Below are 27,752 nucleotides of genomic sequence, written 5' to 3' on the forward strand. Positions count from 1 at the left end.
AGTCGAAGCGTAAGACTCCCTCAGGCCTACACTTGATGCTTCACTTTCACTTTTTCACATTTGAGAGCCCCTTTCGCAGTGCCATTCCAGATCGGGCAGATGAAGCTACATCGAAGCTATAAAAAGCTTGCCAGGTTTGTAGTCCTAGGCAGCCATATCTTGTGTGGTTCAAATTTGGCGCACATTCAGATTGGCCCCGGGTAGGCGGGTTACCCCACATTAAAGCGTTTACAGGGAGAAACGGGACCCCGGCTGGGAGGGTTACCCTACCCAGCAGACCGGGCAACCCACCTCGGCGGGTTACCCCACCTAACACGTGGTCAAGATAAAATGAGAGTTTATATGGACTGGTGGGTTACCCCATCTATGCAGCTTACCTCAGCTACCCGGGGTCCTCCACCTCCATGTTAACAGAACCTTAGACATTGTCTGCGTATTTTTGGGCGCGCATTTAGGAAATGGGAAAGGCCAGTTGATGGGCTCCTGGAAAGGCGCAAGACGGCCATGTACATGTACGCAAGGGGAAAAAATCGAGTGACCGTCTCGCAGCCTCGCGCCTTTCAAATTCCCAAAAACTACACGGGCGCCTGCTACGTAGGCTACATTTGACAAATTTTGAGAAAAACGATTTTAGCCTGTGGTCAAATTTCTTACCTCCCCCAGCAAGAGATTTTGTAAAACTGAAACGTTTTTCCCAACGGCGCGCGCCTCATTGGCTTCACACGACATCTAAAAATAAACTGTTTCCTGCCAGAAGTCTCTGAGCGGGCATGCGCCGGTAACATTGCAAAATTTATGTCGTCAGAGGGTTACCCGTGATTGTTGACCGACGGGGAAGAGTGAAACACGATCGCCCCTAAAAACAACTGCGCGTGCGTGGGAGGCTAAGTGCGGTGGCGCTGCCCTAGTATCGCATTGGTCATAGGTTCGATTCTCGTTCAAGCCTGATTTTTTTTCAGGCTTGCTTTTCTCAACTGCTTTTAAAGTTGAATACATTACTGCGATGATGTTTCATTTGCTTAAAATGTATATCCGCAGTCAGGAGCCCTTCTGCCTCAGTACAAATATATGAATTTCATATATTCATTTCATAGCTTTCACTTTTGTTGTTTTACACCTCACCGGGGGCCTCTGGGTTAGGAGTAGTACTGTCTGGGTAGTAACGAAAACGAAGACCCCGAAAACGAAGACCTAAGACCTAAGACCCATACGAAAACTAAGACCCGTACGAAAACTAAGACCCGTACGAAAACTAAGACCTAAGACCCGTACGAAAACTAAGACCCTAAGACCCGTACGAAAACTAAGACCCATACGAAAACGAAGACCCGTACGAAAACGAAGACCCGTATATACGAAAACGAATACCCGGCAAAAACCAGCGTTACCAAGAGTTGCGTGACATTAATAATAATGACAGAATAATATTGAAGCAGACTGAGCGTACTAAGAACGTACTACTGAAATCGAAAATCAATGAGCGCTTTACATTTACATGGAGTTTTTGGTGAGAATTTTTCGACAAATGGAACGTTACAGTTACTTCAACACGTAAACGGAATGAAAAGATGCTGTTCCTTTTGAAAATTCCATTCTGATAGCACTGCGGGAGCCTAGGTCACACATGACTTGCCAAGGTTTTTGAATCTAATGCTTGCGTGCGCTTTGCGCATGCGCATTAGACTCTTTGTTATATGAAAAAAGCTGTTAGCAATCCCAAGGGAATGGTTCGGGATCGATAATCGTTCGCTGTAATGTAGAAAACAATGATCAGCTGCAAGAACGGACTCCGTACGGACACGCACGATTAGTTTCAATTAAAAACAGCCAATCAGCGACACGTGTTCCCACGCATAATTAAAAGTTCTTTCTCAAGTCACGATTATTCAACACTTGAACAGGACGAAATAATTTTCCAGTTAAGACATTTGTAAGCTTTTTGTGAAAATAAATCTTCGTTTTCAGTTCAGTTAAGCACTTGTGTTTTCGTCTTGCTTAAAAAGCAAGACGTCTTTGAGAAAAAATATTTCGACGGCGACTCGCGTTTATTTACACAATGCGACCAAATATGTATTTTGCTTTTAAAAATAGAAAACTTTACCTCGGTTTTTGTATTTAAGTCATTCGAATTTTGACCAATTTTTTCTTTACAGTGCAAACAAAAACCTTCAAAAATAAAAGATGTACATGGATAAATGTAAATCAAGTTACGCGACTAAATCAAAATGCGTTTGTTTGGCCGCTTTGCAGTATTACACTGTCCCGGCCTTTGCCATACACTGAAATCGAATTTCATGCTTTTACGACTCTCAGAGATCTTAAGTTCTTCTTACAGCTAGAAAAATCATAAAATGGTTACATTGATATGGAAGTGATGATTCGCGAAATTTGTACATCATGATAAACAGTCTTCGCTCCTGTGTATGGTAGCTCGATAATAATTGCCTAGTTTCCAGCGTTCAAAAGGTCATCATTATATTGACGTGAGCATTTACACCCGTTTTTAGGAAAATCTGTCACTAAGTGCTTACAGTACATTACAATGGAGTAACAGTCACTATTTCAAGTGCTTCTATTGCAAAATCTGTTTCAAGAGTCATCATCAAAATGGTAAAAAAATCTGAAAGAAAACGATGTGAAGTTCTTCAACCCTTGTTGTAGTGTATTTTTACAATTAACTTAGGTGAATTAGTTAGTCTTTTTATTCGTTTTAATTCTTTTATTGATCTTTTATTCTTTTTATTATATACAAATTGTAACTTTTTTTAATATAGATATTTAATTTTTAATTGTAAATAACTTGTAAAGCGCTATTGGTTAGAGATAGAAATAGCGCTATATAAATAAAGTATTATTATTATTATTATTAATGAACATGCTTTTTGTAAATCGTCACGCAATCTTGTCCAAATGTTTAATCGTTTCTGCTTTTACGGACAATACGGAAGAAGTAACATCAACTCCTGTTCATACTTTAAATTTTGTGAAGCATATAACATTTATGACTGTTTCGTTTTCATCCATAATCATCCACGATGCCCCTAGCTTGCTATAAGCATTTTAAATTAAACTCCCGAACACAAACCTCTAACCAATTTTAACCGGCTTACGAAAACCGCGCAATCTGTATCACTATGCCATACGGCATTAGACTCATGTCACCCTTGGTGACCTATTTTTAATCTTTTGGTCGGGGAAATGAGACAAGTACAAATGTGGTCAAATATCGTGTGACATTTGTACTCGTTTTGCGCGATGTTTGTACTCTACGAATTAGTGTTGGATTGGAATAATATTGAAGCAGACGAGTACTGAGAACGTATCGATCAAGTTTCATTGAAATCCTACATTTTGAAGTGAGTACGCCTCGCTACGCGCTACATGAGTAAAATTAAAACATCTTGGCAAGTACGCCTGTCGGCCCCGGCAAATGAATGAAAGGCCACTATTGATATGACTACACATAAGAAGCACTAACAAAAACTTTATTTACTAAGCAAAAAACAGATGACAGGCCTACACAGACTCCTATTTCGTGACATAAATTTGTACAAAGTAAGCCGTTCGGTAAAATTGGATTTGGTCGTCCAATTTATTTTGACGCCTCAAAGATGTTTAGAAAGGGCACTATGCTCTGTCAGTTGTATTTTAAGGAGGCGATTTTAGCTAGGTTAAGTAGAGTCGAAAGACTGCCGCTCAGCAGATGTGAAGAGGTGATAGATCGGCACAGTTTCCCGCTAGTACATTTTGACACCTGTATTAATTTTTTCTCTCCGCACCCTTCTACGCGGATGTAAAGCGAGAAATAATAATCGGGTAGCGAAGTTTATTTAAGCAAGTATTGTGCGCGAGAAGATTTCGATACGGTGCATTACTGCTGGGGGACTTTGGCTGTCTCTTCTGTGACGCAGAAGCAACCGTTTTCGGTCAGGTTTTAGTTTTCGATCAAGTCTAGACTTTTGATCAGTAGTACGTTCTTAGTACGCTCAGTCTGCTTCAATATTATTCTGTCATTACTAATTTTAAAAACACGAAACAACTTTTTAAAGACATGTTTCGGCATGACTTCTAATATAACCCAGATAAAAATTAAACAGTTATCTAGGCGTTTTTGCAGCGACTTAAACATCAAGTTAGTTTTTTCCTCTTTTAAAATAAAGAATTTTTTCAGTTTTAAAGATCCCATTCCTGATGCTATTAGATCCTCTGTTGTTTATCAATTTACTTGTGCGGGATGTAACTCCCGTTATATTGGCGAGACTTCCCGTCATTTTTCAACAAGGATCAAAGAGCATACTTTAACTGACAAAAATTCACATGTTTTTAAACACCTTAACAGTTCATCTAATTGCAAAAATTTATACACATCTGATTGCTTTAAAATTTTGGATTCTGCTCAAACCGTTTATTTTCTTAAATTAAAAGAGGCCTTTTACATTAATAGTTTAAAACCAGATTTAAACACTCAAGTGCAGCATGTCAACACCTTTTTATTTTAATCTTTTGTTCTATTAGTAACGGTCTAAAGCTCACACTGTGAGTAATTACTGTTCTAGACAGTACCAGACAGTACCTGCCACTTTGTAACGGCTTTACCGTTATCTTTTGTTATTGTAATTTTACTTTGTATACATTTCTATTTTTGTATTTGTAGCTTGGGTATATATATAGCCCTAGATTTTAAATTCTCAATAAACTGAAGATGGCATAAGTCATGCCGAAACATGTCTTTAAAAAGTTGTTTCGTATTCTGTCATTATTATTAATGTCACGCAACTCTGGGTAACGCTGGTTTTGGCCGGGTCTTCGTTTTCGTATATACGGGTCTTCGTTTTCGTACGGGTCTTCGTTTTCGTATGGGTCTTAGTTTTCGTACGGGTCTTAGTTTTCGTATGGGTCTTAGTTTTCGTACGGGTCTTAGTTTTCGTATGGGTCTTAGGTCTTAGTTTTCGTACGGGTCTTAGTTTTCGTATGGGTCTTAGTTTTCATATGGGTCTTAGTTTTCGTACGGGTCTTAGTTTTCGTATGGGTCTTAGTTTTCGTATGGGTCTTAGGTCTTAGTTTTCGTACGGGTCTTAGTTTTCGTATGGGTCTTAGGTCTTAGGTCTTCGTTTTCGGGGTCTTCGTTTTCGTTACTACCGTACCGTCTGGCATATACAAAACGCAAAACAGTCAGCAGGACTTGCGCGTAAAGTTTTCAAATTTATATTTGAATCATGTGGTGCCAACATTACGCAACGAACGAAGGAGGTTAAAAATCCTAAAAATCGAGCTTGAAAGACAGAGCGCTCGATAAAAATAATGCAAGAAGAATAGCCTTTACAACACATAATGTCTCTCTAAAACCAACTTTCAGCTTTTTCATAGAAAAGCTGAAACAGTGTCTGGCTAAGCCGGACAAAAGATAAATCCGTGATAAGACAATACATCTTGCAACAGTATTGATTAAAATGCCGGGCCCGGCGTCAATAAAATGCAAGTAGTTTACATTTTCACGGAACATTTCAGATCTTGTCCTTCCAGGGCGAACATTTTGATAGCCTAAAGCATATCTTGCAAATATAATTGAGCCAAAACAAACTGAACTAGCACAACATGTGGCAGAGTACAGATTTAGAGGTGTCATTCAACTCTACAAACGGAAACCACGCAGCGCGGACTAATGACCTCTACACACTTAAATGGCCACAATCTTACGGCTCTATTCAATACATAAAGCCTCCAAATAATAACAGTACCCTCAGAAAGAAGTCAGAAGCAAAAAAAAAAAAGGTCGAAAGACCGAACTCAACATAAAACGGCAAAGGTTACAAATGTCACGAACGTAGGAGTCGTGTAGGCCCGTCACCTTTATTTACCATGCGCAAAATCTAAAAAAACCCTTGATAAATTTGGCTTAATCGCTTACTTCCGAGGAGAGACTGTTCTCGGAAGTAAGAAAATCACAATTAATAAATACGAGATAGACATGCACAGGAGAAAACGTGGCAAAAACTGTTTGAGACACTGTCTGTTTAAAAAAAGCAAAGAGTGCATTCAGCGACTGTAACATTTTGGGATATTCGCGCATTGGTCATTGAAAGTAAGACACAGCGTAGCATAATAGGATGTTCACAGCAACTTCAAGTTAGTTTTCATCACAAAAGAACACGAGAGAAAAAAAGAGAGCGCGAAGCAAAAAAGGCAAGTTATATCTTCTTTGTGAAGTCGTATTATCCTTTTAGTTAATTGCGATATAGAAGTTATCAGGCACTAGTAACTCTTTCATCTCTGTTTATCAAGCCACTTAGAACAATTTGACCAACAAATGTTTCGATTAAAGAAACCAAAGACACACTTCATTTCCGAAAAGCATCGAACATTGAAGTACGGTTGAAATAACACCTCAGGTTTAGATTAAAAAAGAAAAATGACACTACAGGACTATATTCCCAGATAAATTAGTTGATCCAGTTCTGTTAATATTAAAGTATCGAAGGATGATTTGTAGGCCACATGTTATTTCTAAATGAAAAAATCTCTCTAGCTTGTTTAGTTTGCGCTGTAGTTACCCCACCAGTCATTTCATCTATGAAAAGAAATGCACCCCTTAACACAAAAAATCTTTATTTAATTTAGGACGATATCTAGTTATTAAATTTTTTATTTCAGTGCGTCCATTGCAATTTCCAAGTTGCAATACTAGTTCTACTAGAAGTGGCGCAGTCAATCATGTTATTCACTCGCTATCAAGTTTATCGTAAACTGCACGTGCAATCAGTTGCTTCAGAGGAAAATAAGCATATTTTTTTGGATTTTTTGTAGCAACTTTCGAGCAACTTTTCGGATTTTGGACCCCTTTTTAGCAACTTTTTGGCATTCCAGTGAGCAACTTTTCATCATTTTACAAGCACAGATTTGTATCCGTAAATTTCTGAAAATTATCCCTGAGCTTAAAGTCCCTTTCAAGTGTATTTCGATGAGAGTTTTCTATACGAGGGAGGGGGGAGGGGGTAACTTTGAATGGAAGTTTGCGTTTCAAAAATACTTGATTTTTATTTGGTGAAGGAAACTCTCAGAACATTACAATATCAAATGAAATCCAAAACCAAGTCCTACAGCTGGGAAGCAAACATTTCAAGCCTCTGTTCTAAGCCAAGGTAAATACAAAACATGCTCTACAATAGGGGCTTAAGTTATATCTTACTTCTTAAGAGCTATTGCAATATTTGGCTGGCAAAATAGTTTTGATTTAAAACGTGTTGTACAATGATCGACTAAATAACAACTTACTTTATTGAACAAGCCCACAATTACCTTCGATACTAATCCAGCTGCTTTTCCGCCGGAGAGTAGAATGAAATGCCTGATGTACAAAGTGCTCCTCACCCCCTGCATTTCTTATCACAAATATAACTGGTGGTAAAAATCAAACGGACGGGTATCGACAACGCCAAAACAAGCTAGAGCGTTTTATTCATTTAGAAATTACATGTCAAATCATCCTTCCGTACTATACTGAATATAAAAAGAGTTGGATCAACTGATTTGTCTGGGAATGTCAGGTCTCGAGCGCTAAATATAACATATTCTTACTGATTACTTTGACTTCGTAAATACTAAAAAGTAAATCGACAGCCGATTTGCATTACATGTCACGTTTTCCCAATTGTATTGTAACCAACTGTATCCCAAGACGAATTGTTTCATTTAATCCCCCGTGTTTGGTATTAAAGTCAAAACACGTCTATTATTTTTTTATGAATTTTTAAACTTTAAAATGGCATTTTTAGTGCTTTTTTAGGATGACAAAATGTTACCGAACTAATGGTCTTTCAAACTGTCTTATAAGCTGTCTCCAAAACAAAAGATGCAAACTCATTGGCAAATTACTGAACACAATTAAATTTACGAAAGCCACAAATGTCGATTCCAAAGGGTACTTAACTGCGTCCCGTTAGATAAGTGAAAAGTGTGAATTAATCCTATAGTTTTTATACTTCAAACGCCTACAGATTTTCACAGATCGTGTTCGTTTTGTAAACTCCTCATAAGAAAACATCGAGATCGAAATAATTTACAAGGTTTCTAAAAAGCGGTCCAACTTTTTATGAGAAACGTAATTTCCATAATTTCCTTTCAAATCACGCAAAGATCGATTTTAAAGAATTCGTGTGGGAGGCGTGGTGGCCTAATGGTTTATAATAGCGCGCTCGACGCCGAGTCGAACGGCCCGGGTTCGAGGCCTGGCCGGGGCGCTGCGTTGTGTTCTTGGGCAAGACACTTAACTCTCACAGTGCCTCTCTCCACCCAGGTGTATAAATGGGTACCGGCGAATTAACTGCTGGGGGGTTCCAGGGGGGAGTAGCAATACTTCTAGTCGCTTAATGCTACGGAAACTGGGATAAGCTCCGGCTGTATGAGCCTCATGGCTCGGACACAGACTTTACCTTACCTTTTTACTTCAAATGCCTACAGATTTTCACAGATCGTGTTCGTTTTGTAAACTCCCCATAAGAAAACATCGAGATCGAAATAATTTACAAGGTTTCTAAAAAGCGGTCCAACTTTTTATGAGAAACGTAATTTGCATAATTTTCTTTCAAATCACGCAAAGATCGATTTTAAAGAATTCGCCAATCATTTAAGCGAATTATAACGTTTCACCAATTTCTGTGTGTGGGCTGTCTTGTATCGTCGACTTAGAATGGTTCAATCTAACAATTTTAAAAAACGCTTTTATTGAAAACATGGCAACTTTGCTTCACAATCTCATTTGCATAACGCATGTGTAATATTCTCGTAAACACTGCGAAAAGTTCGCGTGATTGGTTAGTAAAACTGGACGTCCATCAAAAATTACCATTTCCATGCAAACACTCTTTAAGTACATTCATATCGTTTAAAGTTGATACGCGAGATCCATCAGTGTGAAAACAACCAACATTTCAGGTAAGTACCCTCTCAGTATTATTACCGGGCATATTAAACTCGCACGGCGCAGATCATTGTTTAACTTTAAATCTATCAATTATTCAGATGGCTATGAGGAATTTCTTGAAAGTATACGTTGCTCGGAGCGCAAGGTATATTCTTTTCAGTAGAACGCGGATTTTTACAAGTGCGAAGTTAGTAATGAGGCTTAGAACTCCTTTTAAAAAACGTCTGATAGCATTAGGTTTTCTTTTTCTTGGTAGGTTACTCGCTATCTTAGGTGTTTGGGAGTTGAAAATAACGTGTTTACGGTTAGACTTCTTCCTTTATTCTTATCTCGAATGCCCTCTTTCCCTTAATTTTGTAATGAAAGAATCGTTGAATTGTCGAATTTTGTCGGTTTGGAATTGTTGAAAGCCTTGGTGAAGGACAACTGTTGAATTTTTTTACAAAGAACCTTCGAGAGCGTACGAGACGTAAACCATTTGGTAAAGCGCCTGCGGAAACTAGGTTTTTGGCGCGGTAATAAGCTAGCTTTTCCATTGTAAAAGTCGCACACAATCTGCTTTTTTTCGAATATTATGTTCTTGTTTCAAGTTTGGTGAGTTGTTTGGCTACATTCTACTTGGGAACTACAGCAATAATGTGCAGAGTTTGTCCTTTGTTCTCAAAGTCTCCCGATGAGTGATATCGCAAGCTATTAGGGCCAGTGACTTGATATCGAAGGATAACAGGAGAATAGATATAAACACAATTGAATTGAAAGAACGTAAAAGTTACTAAGTTGCTTCGTAGAATAGAAGTAAAATCGCCCAATTCATGTTTCGTTTACTGATTTAAATTAAATAAAGATTAATAGTATTATATATGGCCATTTTAGACCTTCGCATTCTTGTGAGAGCAATTGTCGTTGTTGAGGAGGTGAATGTGTTTTCCCATATCCCCTGGCTAAAAAGCAGAAATTGCACGTAATTTCAATACATCCTATATCAGTAAACCCGAAACACCATCACCAAACAGTAAACAAACCGGATTTCCAGCATATTCCAAACGCTCAATTGTTTTGAATCAGTGTCATCATTTTTGTTCGAAAAGTATTTGCGATGGTCATGATCGTATTCCTGAAATTTTGTTTTGAGTTAAAATTATCGTATAAATGTACATGATTTCGAAATGACACTTGCAAGAAACATATAACGGAACTTGTTGCAGAACGTTTTTATGGAAACAAAATGTTACCGAACTAATGGTCTTTCAAACTGTCTTATAAGCTGTCTCCAAAACAAAAGATGCAAACTCATAGGCAACTAACTGAACACAATTGAATTTACGAAAGCCACAAATGTCGATTCCAAAGGGTACTTAACTGCGTCCCGTTAGATAAGTTAAAAGTGAATTAATCTAGCTTATAGTTTTTATACTTCAAACGCCTACAGATTTTCACAGATCGTGTTCGTTTTGTAAACTCCTCATAAGAAAACATCGAGATCGAAATAATTTACAAGGTTTCTAAAAAGCGGTCCAACTTTTTACGAGAAACGTAATTTGCATAATTTCCTTTCAAATCACGCAAAGATCGATTTTGAAGAATTCGCCAATCGTTTAAGCGAATTAAAACGTTTCACCAATTTTTGTGTGTGGGCTGTCTTGTATCGTCGACTTAGAATGGTTCAATCTAACAATTTTAAAAAACGCTTTTATTGAAACATGGCAAGTTTGCTTCACAATCTCATTTGCATAACGCATGTGTAATATTCTCGTAAACACTGCGAAAAGTTAGCGTGATTGGTTAGTAAAACTGGACGTCAATCAAAAGTGACGATTTCAATGCATTGATATCGGTAAAAAACGAGATCCATCAGTGTGAAGACAATCAACAGTCAGGTAAGTACCATCTCAGTATTATTAAGGCATATTAAACTCGCACGGCGCAGATCATTGTTTAACTTTAAATCTATCAATTCTTTAGTTGGCTATGAAGAATTTCTAGAACGTAAACGTTGCTCGGAGCGCAAGGTTTATTCCATTCAGTAGAACGTGGAATTTTACAAATGCGTAGTTAGTAGAAAGGTGCTGCACTTTCGTATTAGGGACCATTCATTATTTATGCCAGGGGGTGGGCTGGCAAGATCCATCATCAAGAATAACAAAAGTTGTTGACCCCCTTCCAAGAAATAGAAGATAGGTCACGACCCCTCTACATGTAATGTGAAAAATAGATAGCCCCCCCCCCCCCCCGCCCCACCTGCAAACAAAAAACACAGAAACACATTTAGCCGTTATTTAACTACTATTTTTCGAAGTGGAGGTGGCTAGTGCTGGCTGCCAACACTGAGGTTGTTCTAGTTGTTTTAGTATATACACTTAAATATTGAGATTAATTAATCCTAAAAGGATGATTTTTAACTAATTTATTCTTGTCAACGATTACAATTTTCCCGTGCAAGTTGCTCGGAGGTGAATAGCAAAGGATATCCCGAGTTTAAGTAGCTAGTCAGAGGGTGCCCCAACAACGCTATCCACTGTTTTAGTTCATAATCGGAGTTTAATCAGAGTTAAAAATCACGAAATATCATGAATCACTGAACATAACAAGTATAATTTCTTTCACTTTATTCCAAACTCTTATGTGTTAGGACTTATGTTCGGATTTTCTACTTATTTCCCTCAGCGTAGGTTTTTCCATCACTCTTTTTCAACATTTCTCGGTAGAAATGTGTTATGCTGCTAAAAATCGGCTAAAAACGTGTTCGGGAAATTTTATAATAGAAAACGCATCTAATATACTGTTTCCAAGCTACATTGGCAATCTACCAATTTCTGTTATGTATTTTTGAAGGAATATGAAGTACCTTGTTGCCCTCTTCATAACTTTGGGCCTGGCGATGTCAATTTCTCGAGCTGCTAAAAGGGATTCTCGAGAACGCGATGCTGTCAAGAATCGCGCCAAGGATCTGACTAGTAAGTCTATCGGTTTAACCCTCGGACGTACAAGCAAAAACTCAGACCCCCACCATCGTACAAGGGGGGTAGGGGGAGTAGGGGGGAAGGAACCCCCCCTTTCCATGCTTTCGTTCTATTAAGGAACGGCGAAATTATTTTGCATTGAGACTAAAGTCCTTCTCTTACTCTACAAGATGATATAATTTTTGTTGGCTGTGACTTCATTAGAGCAGCCATCTTGGACCCGCCATCTCGGATTTCACAATTTTCTTAGAAAGTCAGAAAATAACAAAATTTGATGTAAAATCATGCCAGAATGCTTATAGAATGTACGTGAAAAGAAACAAATCTTACAATTTTGTCTAAAAAAGCTGGAAACAATAAAGAAAAATGTTAAAATTGACGATTTTTCTCCAGACCTGACTGTAATTATGACGTTGCCATGGCATTGTTTAATACCATGGACACATGGCTGACATATCAAAATTCCGAAAAAACGAAAATGTCCTGCGCAGCTTTAATTTAAATGAACACATTGGATTAAATGTAAAGTTTAACGCTGGAAAGTTCAATGTAAAATACTAAACGTTTCGGCAGTGCTGCCTTCATCAGTAGTAGTAGAGGTACAATAGAGGTACAATATAAATTGGATAGGAATAACAGTAAACATGATTTTATTGACTCTATATAGCAAAATGCTTTAAAAAAGTGAACATATATGAAGATAAATCCAAACTTCTTCATAAAAAAAACATCAAGTGAATCATTCCAGCCCATGCATAGTTTTAGCTCTAACACAAAGGGCACTTAGTTGTAATGTCCAGTATTTCTACGGGTTGATAATGTACAGAAAAATATGCAAAACATCGTTGGCAAGTTTCTTAGGCCTTTTTGCATCAACAGTTAGTATGTTATCAGTTATCACCTCATATAATCTGTCACCAAATTTTTGTTTATTCAGTTGCGAAAAATCTGTCACCAGTTCCGTGAGACAAGTGCGCCCGGGGATTTTCAGATCTACCAAATTTTGTCAAGCTTTACCAAACTTCAAAGGCGCCGTCGTCAAGCGTCAAAACTGACAGATTTGTCAATTAACATTACTTAATCTTAAAAAAATCGTCAAACAAGTATATTTGATCTCGCTTTTAAAGGCAGTTGTCTGCCAAAATATTTTTTTTCCTCGACAATTGAGCTGTGAACGGCGGAGGACGGCAAAGAAATATACGGCTCGCAGTACTCCTGGCCTGGCACAATTTTCAAACCGCCCTTTGGTCAATTTTTGTTGGGTATGTCAGTGCCACTGGCCTCTCAGAACCCCTACCCCATTATAGTCATGTTCTATGGCCAATTATAGACCCCATCTTAGTCACTTTTGGGTAAATGTAATTTTCACGACCCTAACTTAGTCACTTTTTGCGTCTACCGTATAAATCCTTTAAACTAAGTTATTCTAAAATGAATTGACACATGGGGAGGGAAACGACATAATCGAACAAGAAACGAAGAAACCTATTCAACTATTGGCACGTCAAACAGACGAACTCTAACAGAAACATATTTTCAAGGTTATAAATTACAACTTGCAAGAATTTACTTACTCTCAAAATCCCGGAAAAGTGTGACCCCATTCTAGTCACTCTATAAAAAATGCTTGAAAAGGCGACCCCATTATAGTCAGTCCAGTCGTGAAAATGCGACCCCATCCAGCTAGGGCTTTCCACAATTTGCTCGAGATTTCCCAAAAAGTTGCCCGTTATTTCTCAAAAAGTTGTTCAAAGTTGCTCCAAAAATCCCAAAAAGTTGCTTCTGATAATAAAAGTTGCTCGAGAGTTGCTCCAAGAAATCCTAAACGTTGCTTCTAATCAAGAGAATTTCTCTAAATATATGCTAATTTCCATTTGAAGGTAACATTTCTAAGCAGTTTTATGCAATTTACAGCAAAAGAAGTATCTAAATAATATATTAAGGGAAAATTTGTTTAATAACAAAAAATCGTGAAGATATTGATGACGAGTTTTGTAATGTTTTAATGCAGAATGAGCCGAAAGTTGAAACGTCTTCAGATGTTTCTCGAAAATCCTAGGAAAACTTTGTTAATCTTCGGAAACGTTCGTATTGCCTTTGAACAACACTCGGATAGTCTTCGGAGATCTTCGGTCTGGAAATTGCTCAAAATGCAACAAGTTGTGCACATTTGGGAAATGCGAAAGGCGCGAGAGGGCCACGCGAAGGAAAAAATCGAGTGCTACGTACGCTACATTAGACAAATTTTGAGCAAAATGATTTAAGCCTGTGGTCAAATTTTTTACCTCCCCCCCCCCTGCAGCAAGGGATTTTCTTTTAATAAAACTTTTTCCCCAACAGCGCGCCCCTTATTGGCTTCTTCAGGTCACGTGACATCTAACAATAAAACTGTTTGTTGCCAGAAGTCTCTGAGCGGGCATGCGCCGGTAACAATGTAAAATGTATGACGTCAGAGGGTTACCCGTGAATGTTGACCGACGGGGAAGGGTGAAACATGATCGCCCCTAAAAACGACTGCGCGTGCGTGGGATTGGTGGGAAGCTAAGTGTAGTGGCGTTTTCACTTTTGTTGTTTTACACCTCATTGGGGGCCTCTGGGTTTGACTAATGCGCGAAATCCAAAAAAAAAACCTTGATAAATGTGGCTTAATAAAACATTTGAACATGGAAGTTGACAATGGCAAAAATAGTCTGAATTTCAGTGTCCTCCTCTAATCGCTTACTTCCGAGAAGAGACTGTTCTCGGAAGTAAGAAAATCACAATTAATAAATACGAGATAGACATGCACAGGAGAAACTGTCTGTTTAAAAACAGCAAGAGTGCATTCAGCGACTATAACATTTTGGGATATTCGCGCTTGGTATTGTAAGTAAGACCCAGCGTAGATAATAGGTTTCACAGCAACTTTATTTTTTATCAAAAAAAAAAAAGAGAAAAAAAGGGAATAAAGCGAGGGGGAAGAAAAAAAGGAAATTTTTTTTTTTTTATTTTTTTTTTTTTTGATATAATAGCTATTTTCTTTTATAACAAAAAAAATAAAAAAAAAATATAAAAAAAAAAAAAAAAAAAAAAAAAAGGGAAAAAAAAAAAGAAAAAAAAAAAAAAAAAAAAAAAAAAAAGGGAAAAATAATGGAAGGATGATTTGTAGGCCACATATAATTTCTAAATGAAAAAAACTCTCTAGCTTGTTTAGTTTGCGCTGTAGTGACCCCACCAGTCATTTCATACATGAAAAAAATGCATGCATCCCTTAACACAAAAAGCTATATTTAAGACGACATCTTGTTATTAAATTAAATTTCAGTGCGTCCATTGCAATTCCTAAGTTGCAATTCTAGGTCTACTAGAAGTGGCGCAGTCAATAATGTTATTCACTCGCTTAGAACTGATATGGGACAATGTTCTAATACGAGAACAAACTTTATCTTTCGCATTAGGGTTGTAAGGATCTTCAGTTGTACCCAATTGGTTCACGTAATGAGGTTGAATCAAGGCCCATTCCAGTTATTTGTAGCATGTTCGCGAAATTCCAGGCCTCGGTAGTTAAAGGGGAGAGCAAAAAACGCGGGGAGGAGAAAAAAACGAGGACGTCCAGCCTCATTTTCCAGCCACCCGCGCGCGCGCCCCCATAACTACCGAGAGCCTGAAACAGGCTAAGTTACTTGTGGTGCTCATATCAAGCAATAAAAAAATGTGTGCCCTGTTTGATCATACTAAAAAACGCCTCTTTATAAATAACTTACAATTCTCCTTGCAATTAGTTGGTGCTAGGGGCTTAGGCTTACCTTCAAAGGGAAATAAGCATATTTTTGGGGAATTTTCTTTATTGAAAGCAACTTTTTTGGATTTTTTGTAGCAGCTTTAGAGCATTTTTCCGGGTTTTGGACCCCTTTTTAGCAACGTTTTGGCATTCCAGTAAGCAACTTTCCAGCATTTTACCACCACAATCGGGGCAGGCCTATCAGTTCGAAATTTCACACAACTCTGTCAGATATGTATCCGTAAATTTCCGAAAATAATCCCTAAGCTCAAAGTCCCTTTCAAGTGTATTTCAGTGAGAGTTTCTATACAGGGGAGGGGGTAGGGGAGGATTTTTGGATGGAAGTTTGCGTTTCAAAAATATTTGGTTTTTATTTGGTGAACCAAACTCTCAGAACGTTACAATATCATATAAAATCCAAAAACAAGTCCTACAGCTGTGAAGCAAACATTTCAAGCCTCTGATCTAAGCCAACGTAAATACAAAACATGCTCTACAATAGGGGCTTAAGGACGTTCGCGCCAAAATTTTCTACTCGATAGATTTCTTTAATTTTTTTCGCTGCGGCCAGATAATGAGTTACTTGTGTCAGAAATGCAAAAAAAAGTTGGGGTCACCGACTTCGTTTAAGAGGAAAAGCGTGTGAAAAACTACCCTGATTTTGAAAAATTGGCGCATGTAATTCAGCATGATTTACAGGGTTTATAATTAAAAATATCGAAGATGAGTAAACGGAGGCTTACGATCTTAGTCACATTTTGTAGAAGTGTGTCTGTTGCGTAAATAATTCCTAGTTTGCCATCTTTTTTGTAAAAGTTAACCCTGGTAAAACACATTTTAAACTGTAGTACGGCAAAAAGGAAAGCTCAAAAAGTGGAATTAAACCGTGGCTTCCACTCGATCGATTTTTTTCATTTTCTCGCAAAACGTAGATATTAGTTAACAAAAGTGATCCGTTAAGAAAAAAGTAGGGGTCACCGACCATGTAAGAGAGCAAATTGCAAGCGAAGCTGGCGCGCACTCAGTGGGCGCGCTCAATGTATGGCGTGGCATGGTGTTGCGACATGAATTACGTGCGCAGTAGGGATGCGCATAAACAATTAGCGCGAACATCCTTAAGTTACATCTTACTTCTAGGTAAGACATGTAAGAACTTCTGAAAAAGTACGCGTGAATTTTTGGGTCTGATATTTGGCCGGCAAAATAGTTTTGATTTAAAACATGTTGTGCAATGATCGACCAAATAACAACTTTAATACTTGAAGTTTATTTGAACAAGCTCTCACCGTCAATACTCGAGCTGTGTTTCAGAATTGAATGACCTCTCGATGTAGAAAGTGTTTTTTGCCCCCCTGCATTTCTTATCATAAATATAACTGGTGGTAAAAAGTCAAACGGACGGATCTCCTGGTGGGGTCTCAACAGCGCCAAAACAAGTTAGAGCGTTACAAGCGCTACATATTATACTTTCATACTATAATATAAACAGAACTGGATCAACTAATTTATCTGGCCGGGAATGTCAGTTCTCGGGCGCTGATACTTTGACTTCGTAAACACTGAAAGGTAACATAGATAGCCGATTTGCAGTACATGTCACGTTTTCCCAATTGTATCTTCACCAACTTTTATTCCAAGCCGAATTTGTTTGATAATGCTTGGCAGCTGGTATTAAAAGTTCTTACTTTTACTCTGTAGCCCTTAAGTGTCACTTTTCTTATTTTTTAATCAAAACTTTTTACAAAAATTGTGCAAATTGTTTTCTTAATCTTAACCTGAAGTGTATTTTCAACCGTACTTCAATATTCGATGATTTTCGGATATGAAACATTTGTTGGTCAAATTGTTCTAAGTGGCTTGGTAAACAGAGTTCGGTTTTTCGCAATGACTCGATAATCTAAGAGATAAAAAACTGATAACCAGTGCCTGATAGCTTCTATGTTTTAATTAACTAAAAGGATAATACGAACAGCGTCACAAAGAAGATATAACTTGCTTTCAAAGTTCAAAGCCAGCTGCCGTGATTTCAGTAAGTGGTATTTATATATTGAGCCGGTGTTTCTGTGCTTCATAACAATTCGGTGGACGTTGTTCAAGGTATACCATGTTTTATCTCACGAAGAAGTCATATGCGATACTGAGTTTGCTGGTTTTGGTGCTTTGCTACAAGTCCGCTACAGCGAAACGCTTTCGAAAGAAAGGCTGCACTGCTAACAAAGGTAAATATTTTAGCGTGCATTATTCTCTTTTTTCTTCTCCGCTTGCTGAGCATGCATTATCTGACCATTACTGTACCCAGTAAGACCGAAATATATCTAGGAATTGCACTGATAAATTGTGACAAGTTAAAACTTCTTTGAAGTTCCTTTCCAATTAGACGATGCCTCAAATAGAGAGTGTAAGAAAAACTAAGGTATTTTCTTTGGAATAGTGCTTCTTTTCTTTTTCGTCGTTTTTTTTTAATAAAATGGACAAAAGACATTTGCGACAAATCTCAACCTTGTTTCAAATATCTTGTTTTCGTTCAAATTTGAAACATATAATCTTCAACAATTTTCACACAAAAAAACAAAAGCGACTCGAGTGTTGCTCAAACTTTCAGTTTTTGCGTCGATTTCAACAAGAGCGATGGAAATGCAAAGTACTTAAAATTACTACAGGATTTATTCGGAACTGACTTCTGTGGTATTTGCGGCGATAGGAAGTTTGCGGTTCCGTAAAATTTACCAAATTATTTGAAAGAAAAATGAATCGATTAGCAAATTTCAAAAGAGGTTAGAGCAAATTTGATCTGGAATTGTAAAGAGAAAGAAAAGTCAGTGAAAAAACCACATCCGAACAAAAAAATCATGCTAACAATGAAATTAAAGCAACGCCTTAGATCTAAACACTAACACCAGGACATCATAAAGTCAGCTGTGTTTGCTTATACTAACCTAACTCAAAGAAACAAGAAATGTGCTAGAATTTCATCCACGCCAACTCAATTTGAACAATCTGTTGTATGTACTGTAAAGTCACTGACTTCAGCTTCGACTCTCTACTAAGTGAAACAGAAAACATGTACAGGTAAAGCTTGCAGTGCAGCTCTTTGAAAAGAAGGCTGTCACATGTAAAACTTGTTACATGAGGACTCTTTTTGTTATCACTGCGTTGCACATCACGTGATATACACCTACTACTACGTGCAGCTGCATAATACAACTAAGCTTATAAAGCTTACTTGTCTTGTATCAATTAAGGACGACTCCGGATAGTTCTCTTTTGGTTCTTTTATCGACTTCTGTTTTCATTTATCAACAATTCCAGTCAGAAAAATACAGAAACCCTCCAAACTGTAGGTAGTTACAGATAAACGGAATTGTGCTCCAGGGATTGTGCTTCCGCATATGCCGTGCCGCTACACTAAAGGAACTTACTGAAGTAATCGGGTTTGTTTCTGCATAAGTTGTATAAATTAAAACATGAACGGATAGCGTCCTTTGGATCAAGACCAAACATCAAATATCTTTGAACAGTCGGTGGTAGAACTATTGAGATACTTCTCTATTTCTATGGATAGTTTTTTTCAAAGACATTTGTTTACAATTGGAGTTCGTCCCCTTCCCCCAAAAAATGTTGTCATGTTGGTATTAATTTGCACAGACCTTCGCCGGTTGTACATTGATTTCAAAAGGGGGACTCAGAGAATCAGAAGTTGTAAAGCGGTGAAGATATCATCAAGGGCATCTTTTAAACATGACTCAACTTATTGGCTTTTCGCCGTTTGTTCGTTTTACCGCGTGAATGAAAATGCTAATGTAATAACGGCTATGAAAAATATAATTCTTTGGCGCGCGAAGCTGTTTTTCTCAAACCTTGGAATTTGTATTTGTAAAACGACATCTCGAACTGAGATAAGAATCATACTGCAGGAGCAGACCTACTTTCGTTCCAGTTTAAGAGCTGATCTTATTTACCAGAGCTCGGTGAAAAAGATGGTAGCGAACATATTTTGCTTCTTTTTTCTCTTTATTAGTCTGCTCATGTTTGACCACATATGTTAGAGTCTCGTATCGGATATGAAAAGTGACATGTTTTATTTTCAGTATTGATTAGCGATATTTATCATGGTCACGATCATTGCCTGGCCTAGCTATTAAAACCGGCACTGAAAACAGTTCAGATAAGTCCATAGTTTGATAACTCTATGTTTACGGTGTGTGAACAGCATGCCTGGACTGTATTTACTATTTAACAAATAGGCGCCGGCAAGTTCGAGGTTTTTATCGGCTGACAGTGCCTCGAACCAACTGTCAAAAGCCGATAGAGACCGAAAGCGAGCCGTCTTATTGTTTTAGCATTACCCTAAGACCAATTTATTCAACACAAAGTTCAGTGAAAGTGGTTTATTTATAGTTTTTGTTTGTGATTTCGGCAATTTCACTTGTGCGCGCTCCCAAGGCAGTCTATAGAAAATAAGACCGTGCTTGGGTAGCCAATCAGATTGCGAGTTTGCCTAATACTCTGTCACTGGGTTATGCTAGCAAAAATATGGTTACATGTAAAATATGTATCATGTCAACCTGTCGATCAAAAAAAGGGAAATGTTTTTTACATAAACCTTTTAATAACGGAGCGTCAACCATAAAGTAGGTGATAATCAAATTTACTGATTTCACATCGATTGAGTAACTTCATATGTCGTCTCTGGATTTGTATCTATATAACCTAATTACGAAGTTGTTAATGCCAGTCGTAGAAAATTGCCTAGAGGTGAAGAATTTAAATTGGCGCCATTCTGAAAAGCAAGAAATCGAGCTGTCGAATGTTTTGACAGTGTAAGTCGAAATGAAAATAGTACAATAGTCATATTAATTTTTTTTTGTTTCATTATATAAACATCATATTCAAACCAACTTTTATTATGTGTACAGTAGAACTAATTGAAGAGCGAATATTGAAAGCTCTTCAACGGATAAACACTGATTGTTCATAGGAAGTGGCTTTACGAACGCCGGTTTTTAAAGTAGAAGTTCACTTTCACCGCAGATTATACTCTTTTTGGAACAGCTATCAGCTTGAACTGACGAGGTACCCAGTTGTAATTAGCGCGAGGCTTTGTTTCCAAGAGCATCTGATAGAGTTCCATGAATATTAATAAGACATGAACACAATAGGAAACTTTTACTGCTAGCGCCCGGGTGAACTCTGTCTCACTGCTGTAAGTTTACCTCGCTCACAAGGCAGTGTTTTAGGTGATACATTACAAAAGGCTTCATAACAGATATCGAGTTTAATTAAAGAACTTTTAATCACGAAGTTTTTAAATAGAAAAACGTCGTATATCGATTTTATTCAAATCATTGTTGATGTTACATTTAACAAGTACAATGGCTCCATTTTTCAATTTACTTTTTTCATTAAACAAAGGAGAACATTAATGTCACAAAATTATGTAAATCTGATTATGTAAACAGTAATTCAAAAGAAAGGCGGCTAACTTAGAAGCAGTTCAGTAAACTTAGCGCCAATTTGAAAGTACGTCGACCATCAGGCAGTTTCTCGCACTTCTATTGGCACTCTTCTTTATTTTCATCATCGGACAGGAAGCATTTCACCTTTGCCGGGAGTAAATTTTGTTCCTTGCAACAGTCATGAGGTCTTTTGAGATGCTTGCACTGTTGGCTTTTTTCACTGGAAGTTTAGTTTCAGGTATGAGAGAGTATTTTGACAACACATTAATAGCCCACAGAGAACCTATACACTGGTTTTGTGGGTCCGGTATCTCATCACATCACCACCTTATAAGGACCTTATTATTCGTTTTTTTCTTCTTTTTCTTGCCAGCTACTACTTAATTAAATACTTTATTTCTAAGTTTTCTTAAAGATCCAAAACGACAGACGCAGATTTGCGCGGGAATTGTAACGGATTTGGTACTCACTGTAGCTTGTGAAAATTGCATTTTACAGGTGCGGGGGTTTCTTTTAATTTTATTTTTTTGCCTCGTACAATAATGACTGGGTTTGTAAGCTAATGGTAGCACTTCGACATTTTTTACTGCAGATATATTCTTTACGATTACAGAGGGAATTTTAATTTTTCGCTATTTTATAATTTCACGTATTGTTCTGGAATGTTTAAAAATTCCTTTGTTAAATTCCAGATTTTTTGTAACCAGCAGTTTTCTTGCTTTCTAAAGTACAATTTTGCCTTGCAAAATTCTTAAAAATCTAACGAATGGTTTGCTAGAAATCACGCCGTTCTGGTAGGACAATAAAACGCTCCATCGCAAGAAACGGAGGCTCTGGGAACGAGAATGGCCCAATCGCATCTTTTTGATACACTGCGCAAGCGCAGCATTTAACTTTTGCAGTTCTCAAAGCCTTGAGCGCGCACTTGGACTCGCGTTAGCATTGAATCGCGGCCTCGGCCACCTTTCTGCTGTCCCGATGAGCGTTCTTCTATTGTTTTTACCCTTATTTAGCGGCCAGTAAGAAGGTAATATACGATGTTTGGATTTATTTTCAACAAGCGCGGACAGTGACGGCTGTTAAAATCATTCAAACACTGATTTATTGTCGTCTTCATTCGGTTCCGTTCTTTCTTTTTACGCTATTTGGTATTGAAATATCGAAACCTTTTATATTATGGCCTTATGCTAATTTCTGACGAACCCCTTTATAACGGCCAACCTCTCTATTAAGCGGCAGTTGCCATTTTCCAAAGGGGTGCCGCTTAATAGGGGTTCTACTGTAGTTCCTTTTATAACAAGAAGTAATCTCTAATGAATTTGAAGGTCTGGCGACGGACTATACTGCTAAAAGTCTTGTTAAATAGACAAACTGTATTAGATCGTTATTCTGAGTTTCTTCTACCCTGGGAGCCAGAAGCATTTCTTGTGCTGTCGTTTGGTTAACAATACATGTAAATGGAAAGTATGCTGTAACTTAGTTACAGAATGAGGATTTCACAGAACCGTAGCTCGATTTCGTTGCATTTCGAATATCTGCGCGGACGTGATTTGATTTGTAGAAGCGAATCATGCCCACAGGACCGATTGAACAGACTGTTAAAAAGGTATACATTTTTAAGAAGAAAATATTGAAAACAAAAAAATGAAGTTATTTTATTTATTCTCACCAGGAAACTTTGATTAGACTTCGCAGGTCGATCAGTGTTTTCTATGGCTAAATAAATTATTTATTTCCTCCATTCCTAAATTAATTTACCGGCTTCATGAATAAATTTATAGATAAAAGAAGTAGGGATACAAAAATTAACTGATACATGTACCTTTCTAGAGCGCATTTCGGTGATCATCAAAGCTAGAAAAAAATACGAAGCCTTGATCGAATACTATTTTGGGGTTTCAAAAAAAGTTGCAAAAAAATGGTTTTACATTGAGTGAACAAATATGAGACAGGAGATTAAAACTTGAAGTTATTACATCTCAGTTATTATTCCTTGATTGCATACTCTGTCCTTGGATACAATAAACCGGCGGCTCAGTGCAAAAGCTGGCTTAAAGAAATTAAAGAGCCTTATGCTTTTAATCTACAGTCGCGCTCATTGCACAGATTTATTTTTTTAAACGCATGGGAGGGAAAGTTATTAACAACAAATAAATCAATCTGACAGCCGCCCGCGGTCACAAAATGAAAAGAGTTCCGGCCTGCTCCTCTGACGGTCTCCAGAGTTTTAAGAAATTAGGAAACTCTTTTTTATTACACTGTCTCGAAAAGGTGATATAACTGACAGCCGTCAAGTTTCCTGTATACGAAAATAATAAACTGAGCGGAAGAAAAATAAACGAAAACAGTCCGGCTTAATGAAAAAGAAGCACAGTACTTCTAAAAGGTGATTATTTAGAAAGGCTATAAATTAAAGAAACCTTTGTGTTTGCGCACCTAATTCAATGCAAATTATTAGAAGATTAGTCAGTGTTCCTGGCTTGGTAATTGCCAACCTAAATAAAAGCCCAAATACAGTTCTTCAATGTTTTCTAATCGTCTGCTTGCAGCTGTTGCGTTTTTTTGTTTACTCAAAATATTAAAGTTTCAATTGCTTAGACATTTATGGATTTCTTCGGAGGCAGCTAAGGGAAAGAGGCTGAGTTGGTCGACAGCTTCTTCGTCCTAACCATGAGGGAGCTTTTCCTCATGTATTTTTGCCTTCTTTTTGGTAAAGTTTCCCATGGTGAGTTATTTATAAGGAACATCTATTTTAGAGGACTCTAGTTAGGGAATACACTGTAAAACCGATGGTTTAACTGAGCAATGTTTTTATTTAATTTAGGTTGTAATTTTACTTTTGACGGTTTGGACTGAGGAAAAAAACTTGTAGTAAGAGATTGCATACGGCGGTCACGAAGCATACATTCCAGTTTTCTGTCTAGCTTTTTAAGGTAACCGACAACGTTGTGCTACATCCGACCCCTAATATTTCACCGAATATTCCCAGTTAATTATTTTTTTTGGCAAAATAAGTAGAATTGCTTTGAAACTTCCATAAGGCCAGTTCAAGTTGACAAAAAGGTTACGAGGAGAAATATTTATTTCAGATATTTTGCGTTCACGATTCTCAAGTTAAAGGAAACATTTCGAAAAGCATCATAAACAAGAAAAATTCACACGGAAAAAGGTTAATACAGCTGGCTTTTCTGTCACCGACCCATCGGATCTACCAAAATTGTCAAATTCAACTGGAAGCACAGAAGACAATTTAGGATTCGGGACATATTGTTGCATTTTATAACTGAAACTGTATGGAAAGGATTTGCCGAGAACGAGAACATAAGGTTAAGAAATTTATTAGAATATATTACGAGCAAACACTCCTTTAAAATAAGAGTTTGCATTGGTTAGTGTGAGCCTCGCAGGATATCTCAGAGACCACACGGGAAGATATATACCGTATTTATTCGATTAAGCGTCCAACCTTAAGTAAGCGCCCACCCTGTAGGTAGGAAAAGTTAATAAGCGCCCAGCCTCGAATAAGCGCCCACCCCAACCCCTTAAAAAATTGTAGTGCACAAAAGGAGTAAAATGAAAGGAGTAACATTGACTAAGTACTACCAAGATACTACCCCAAAGACCGAGCTTTCTTAGTAATTTACAGAAACTTTCAATGAACACTTAAAATTCAGCTTTGGTACATCTTCACGTTTAGTTATTTTTCACTGTTTTCTTGCAAAATAAGCGTACTATTTGCTAAAAATGGTGAAAATTTAATAAGCGCCCAGCCTCGAATAAGCGCCCACCTCTAATAAGCGCCCACTGTCAAGGTCCAAAAATTTAATAAGCGCCCAGGGCGCTTAATCGAATAAATACGGTATAATTTTTCAACAGTGATGAATTACACCCAATTGAAGACACTGCCGGGTTTTTAGCTTCTTGAAGTTTTTCTAAATTTTTTATGTTTTTTTTTTTATCTAGGATACCCATTTTGTGGGATTGACAGGTTTCATCAGCAGATTAAAAGTGACACGAGGAGTACCCTATTTCGCCGTATCGTTGGAGGTACCCAGAGTGCAGAGGGGGCATGGCCTTGGCAAGTCGCTCTGCTTTTCAACGAGACACAGTTTTGTGGAGGCTCACTCGTTTCTCCTCACTGGGTGGTCTCAGCTTCTCACTGCTTCCATGGTAACAGAATGCTTGTCATTATTTTCCGTTCTCTTCATACACTAGACAATAGACCATAGGATGGGTTTTGAAAATTTTCTTTTCCATGTTGTTTTATCCATTTCATGAAGCGCAGCAATTGTTCATCAACCTAACACAGTTAGTCATATTGTCTTTCTAACAAAAAACCATAACAACAGATTTAAGGCTAATCCATGCTTGACTTGCTTCATAAGACTGTTCACAGCCATCTATTTTTTCGTGTTTTTTCGATCGATGAACGCAGTGAAAGAAGGACGAGAGAACTGGAAGCCAGCGCAAAACGGGAGGTGTGAGGGGGTGGCTGTGTGGACAGTCTAGTGCTTCATCAGTTTTGTCAAATTACGAATAGTTGTCTAAAATCCATGGGGGTACTCGGGATTTAAAGTGACCGGGATGATAGAAGGATTTTTTGTGGTTTGAAATTTTCGATTCCGGGATTTTTTGGGGTAGGAAAACTTGGCAAGTATTTTTTTTGATTAAAGTAGGGATTTTTGGAGGTATTTGAAATGATCTTAAGATTTGTGGTAGTGCTTTGGCTGCATAGTTCTGCAAATAAACAGAATAAAGTACAAACAAACGTGTTTTGCTGTCGATTTCTAGGGGGTTATTTTTTGGTTAAGGGATTTTTTTGGGTTTTGGTGTAAGCCCTAAGGATTTTTTTGGGGTCTTGATTTTTGCCTCCATTCGATCATCCCCGTCACTTAACAACCCAAGTACCCCCTCCCCCCCTCCCCCCCCCCCCTGGGTCTAAAAATCTGGCTAACTAAAATCATTCACAAGAACCCAACTGATTGTTTGTTGCACAACTTTTGAGACAATAAACCTTGGTTACAACCGTTTATATACAAAACAATATTAAACCGGAGATATTTGTCAGTATTTTTAAAAATATATTGTTATGTGTTGTACAAGGCCATGGAGTTAGAGTTTCCTAAGCTTGAATTGATCAGCATCCATTGACAATTTTGCCTTTGCCCATTAGACGCTTACAGTTCTACAAACCCGGCCGATTGGACGGTGGTCCTTGGTGAACATCATCTAGTGGACAAAGAAGTATTTGAGCAGAGGAGACGAGTGGAAGCAATATATCTTCATCCCAAGTACAAGTCCATGTTCTTCGAAGGAATCTACGATACGCCACCGGATTATGACGTAGGTACGTTACACTCTGAACCAGGGTTAGCCACATTTAAGCGATCTTGTAGAGTATATCACGGTCAGGGGTTATTCGACATATCTAGTTACTTGAAAGCAATCTCACGACTTAGTCGAATTAAGGAATCATTGCCTTGTGTCATCCATTTACATAGCTTGTTAAAAGCAGTAGCTAATGTCTCTCCATTTACGCCACAGTGGCTTGGAAGAGCTGATAATCTTGAAGTTTCGCTTGCTTAAAAAAATAGGACGAAAAGTTTTTCTTTCTACTTTCGTCACAAATGGTGACCAATCAGGTTACAGAGTCAATGTAACACGTGACCTTTACTTCAGTATGACCAAAAGGCTGCGGAAGAATACGTCTCTTTGTGTTTACACAGGCTGTACGAGACCAAAGGTTTTCCGCACCTCAGCCCTCTAAACCTGTTAGTTTAGATCAAGTAACAGAATTTAGTTGGAAAGAATATCTTAAGATACAAGAAAAAGTAAAAAAAAAAAACACTAAAACTCATCAGATCAGTGATGACAACGTATTAAAAACATAAATGAGAAAACTTCTGTTTTAAATTTACAGCCTTGGTCCGTCTATCAGAGGAAGCCATCTTTGACGACTACGTGTCTCCAATCTGCCTCCTTCGTCCTGGGATGAAATTCCCTTGGGGAAAGGAGTGTTACGTCACTGGCTGGGGCCACACCCAGTGGAACAGCACCCAACCTGTCATCTTACGAGAGGCCAAGGTTCGTCTGGTCCCGCCCCAAATTTGCAATAGTGGCCAGTCCTATAATGGAACCATTCACAACAGAGCTCTGTGCGCTGGTTTCGAAAAAGGGGGCGTCGACGCATGCCAATACGACAGTGGAGGGCCACTGTCATGCGGGGATCGTGGGCGCTTTTATCTTACAGGAATCGTTTCCTGGGGCCACGAATGTGCACGACCACACAAATATGGCGTATACGCTGATATGTTTAAACTCACTTCGTGGGTGAAGAAAGTGATGAACAAATACAGCAACGTAGAGATCTAGAGTATTTCACAGTATTGCAACGAGCGAAGTAACAATGTAGTATACGATGTATCATTATGTAGACGACTCTTGTTTGAATGCCGTAAATTTACAGCACAGAATTAGATCATCCATAACAATGTTGTAGTAAAGCTTGTCTTGTTATACAGCATATTAAAAATTGTAGTTTGGTAGAAGATGGTTTGGTGTAATTGTATTACAAGGTCAGCTCCCTGAGTTCTCTTTTAGACGCCACAGCCTCTCTATAGTCTCACCGTTCTTTCCCCGCGCTCATCGATCGAAAA

At 37.9% G+C, this 27,752-nt stretch overlaps 1 protein-coding gene across 7 annotated transcripts; it reads left to right on the top strand.

The window, feature by feature from the left end:
* Positions 1-27,638, top strand: LOC144634356 (transmembrane protease serine 11D-like). 7 transcript variants are annotated; one of them, XM_078493280.1, is made up of 5 exons: positions 1-134; positions 11,753-11,874; positions 25,060-25,266; positions 26,270-26,443; positions 27,017-27,638. In XM_078493280.1, the coding sequence occupies exons 1-5, from the start codon at positions 100-102 to the stop codon at positions 27,466-27,468; spliced, it is 990 nt and encodes a 329-aa protein (XP_078349406.1). In that variant the 5' UTR covers positions 1-99; the 3' UTR covers positions 27,469-27,638. The 7 variants fall into 7 exon arrangements, with proteins under 7 accessions (XP_078349406.1, XP_078349408.1, XP_078349409.1 ...); XM_078493282.1 differs by lacking the exon at positions 1-134 and adding an exon at positions 8,852-8,931; XM_078493283.1 differs by lacking the exon at positions 1-134 and adding an exon at positions 10,763-10,797.
* The last annotated feature ends 114 nt before the right edge of the window (positions 27,639-27,752 follow it).

This window comes from Oculina patagonica, chromosome 13, assembly GCF_052425735.1.
Source record: "Oculina patagonica isolate OP01 chromosome 13, crgOcupat, whole genome shotgun sequence".
In the NCBI taxonomy this organism is placed as follows: domain Eukaryota; kingdom Metazoa; phylum Cnidaria; class Anthozoa; order Scleractinia; family Oculinidae; genus Oculina; species Oculina patagonica.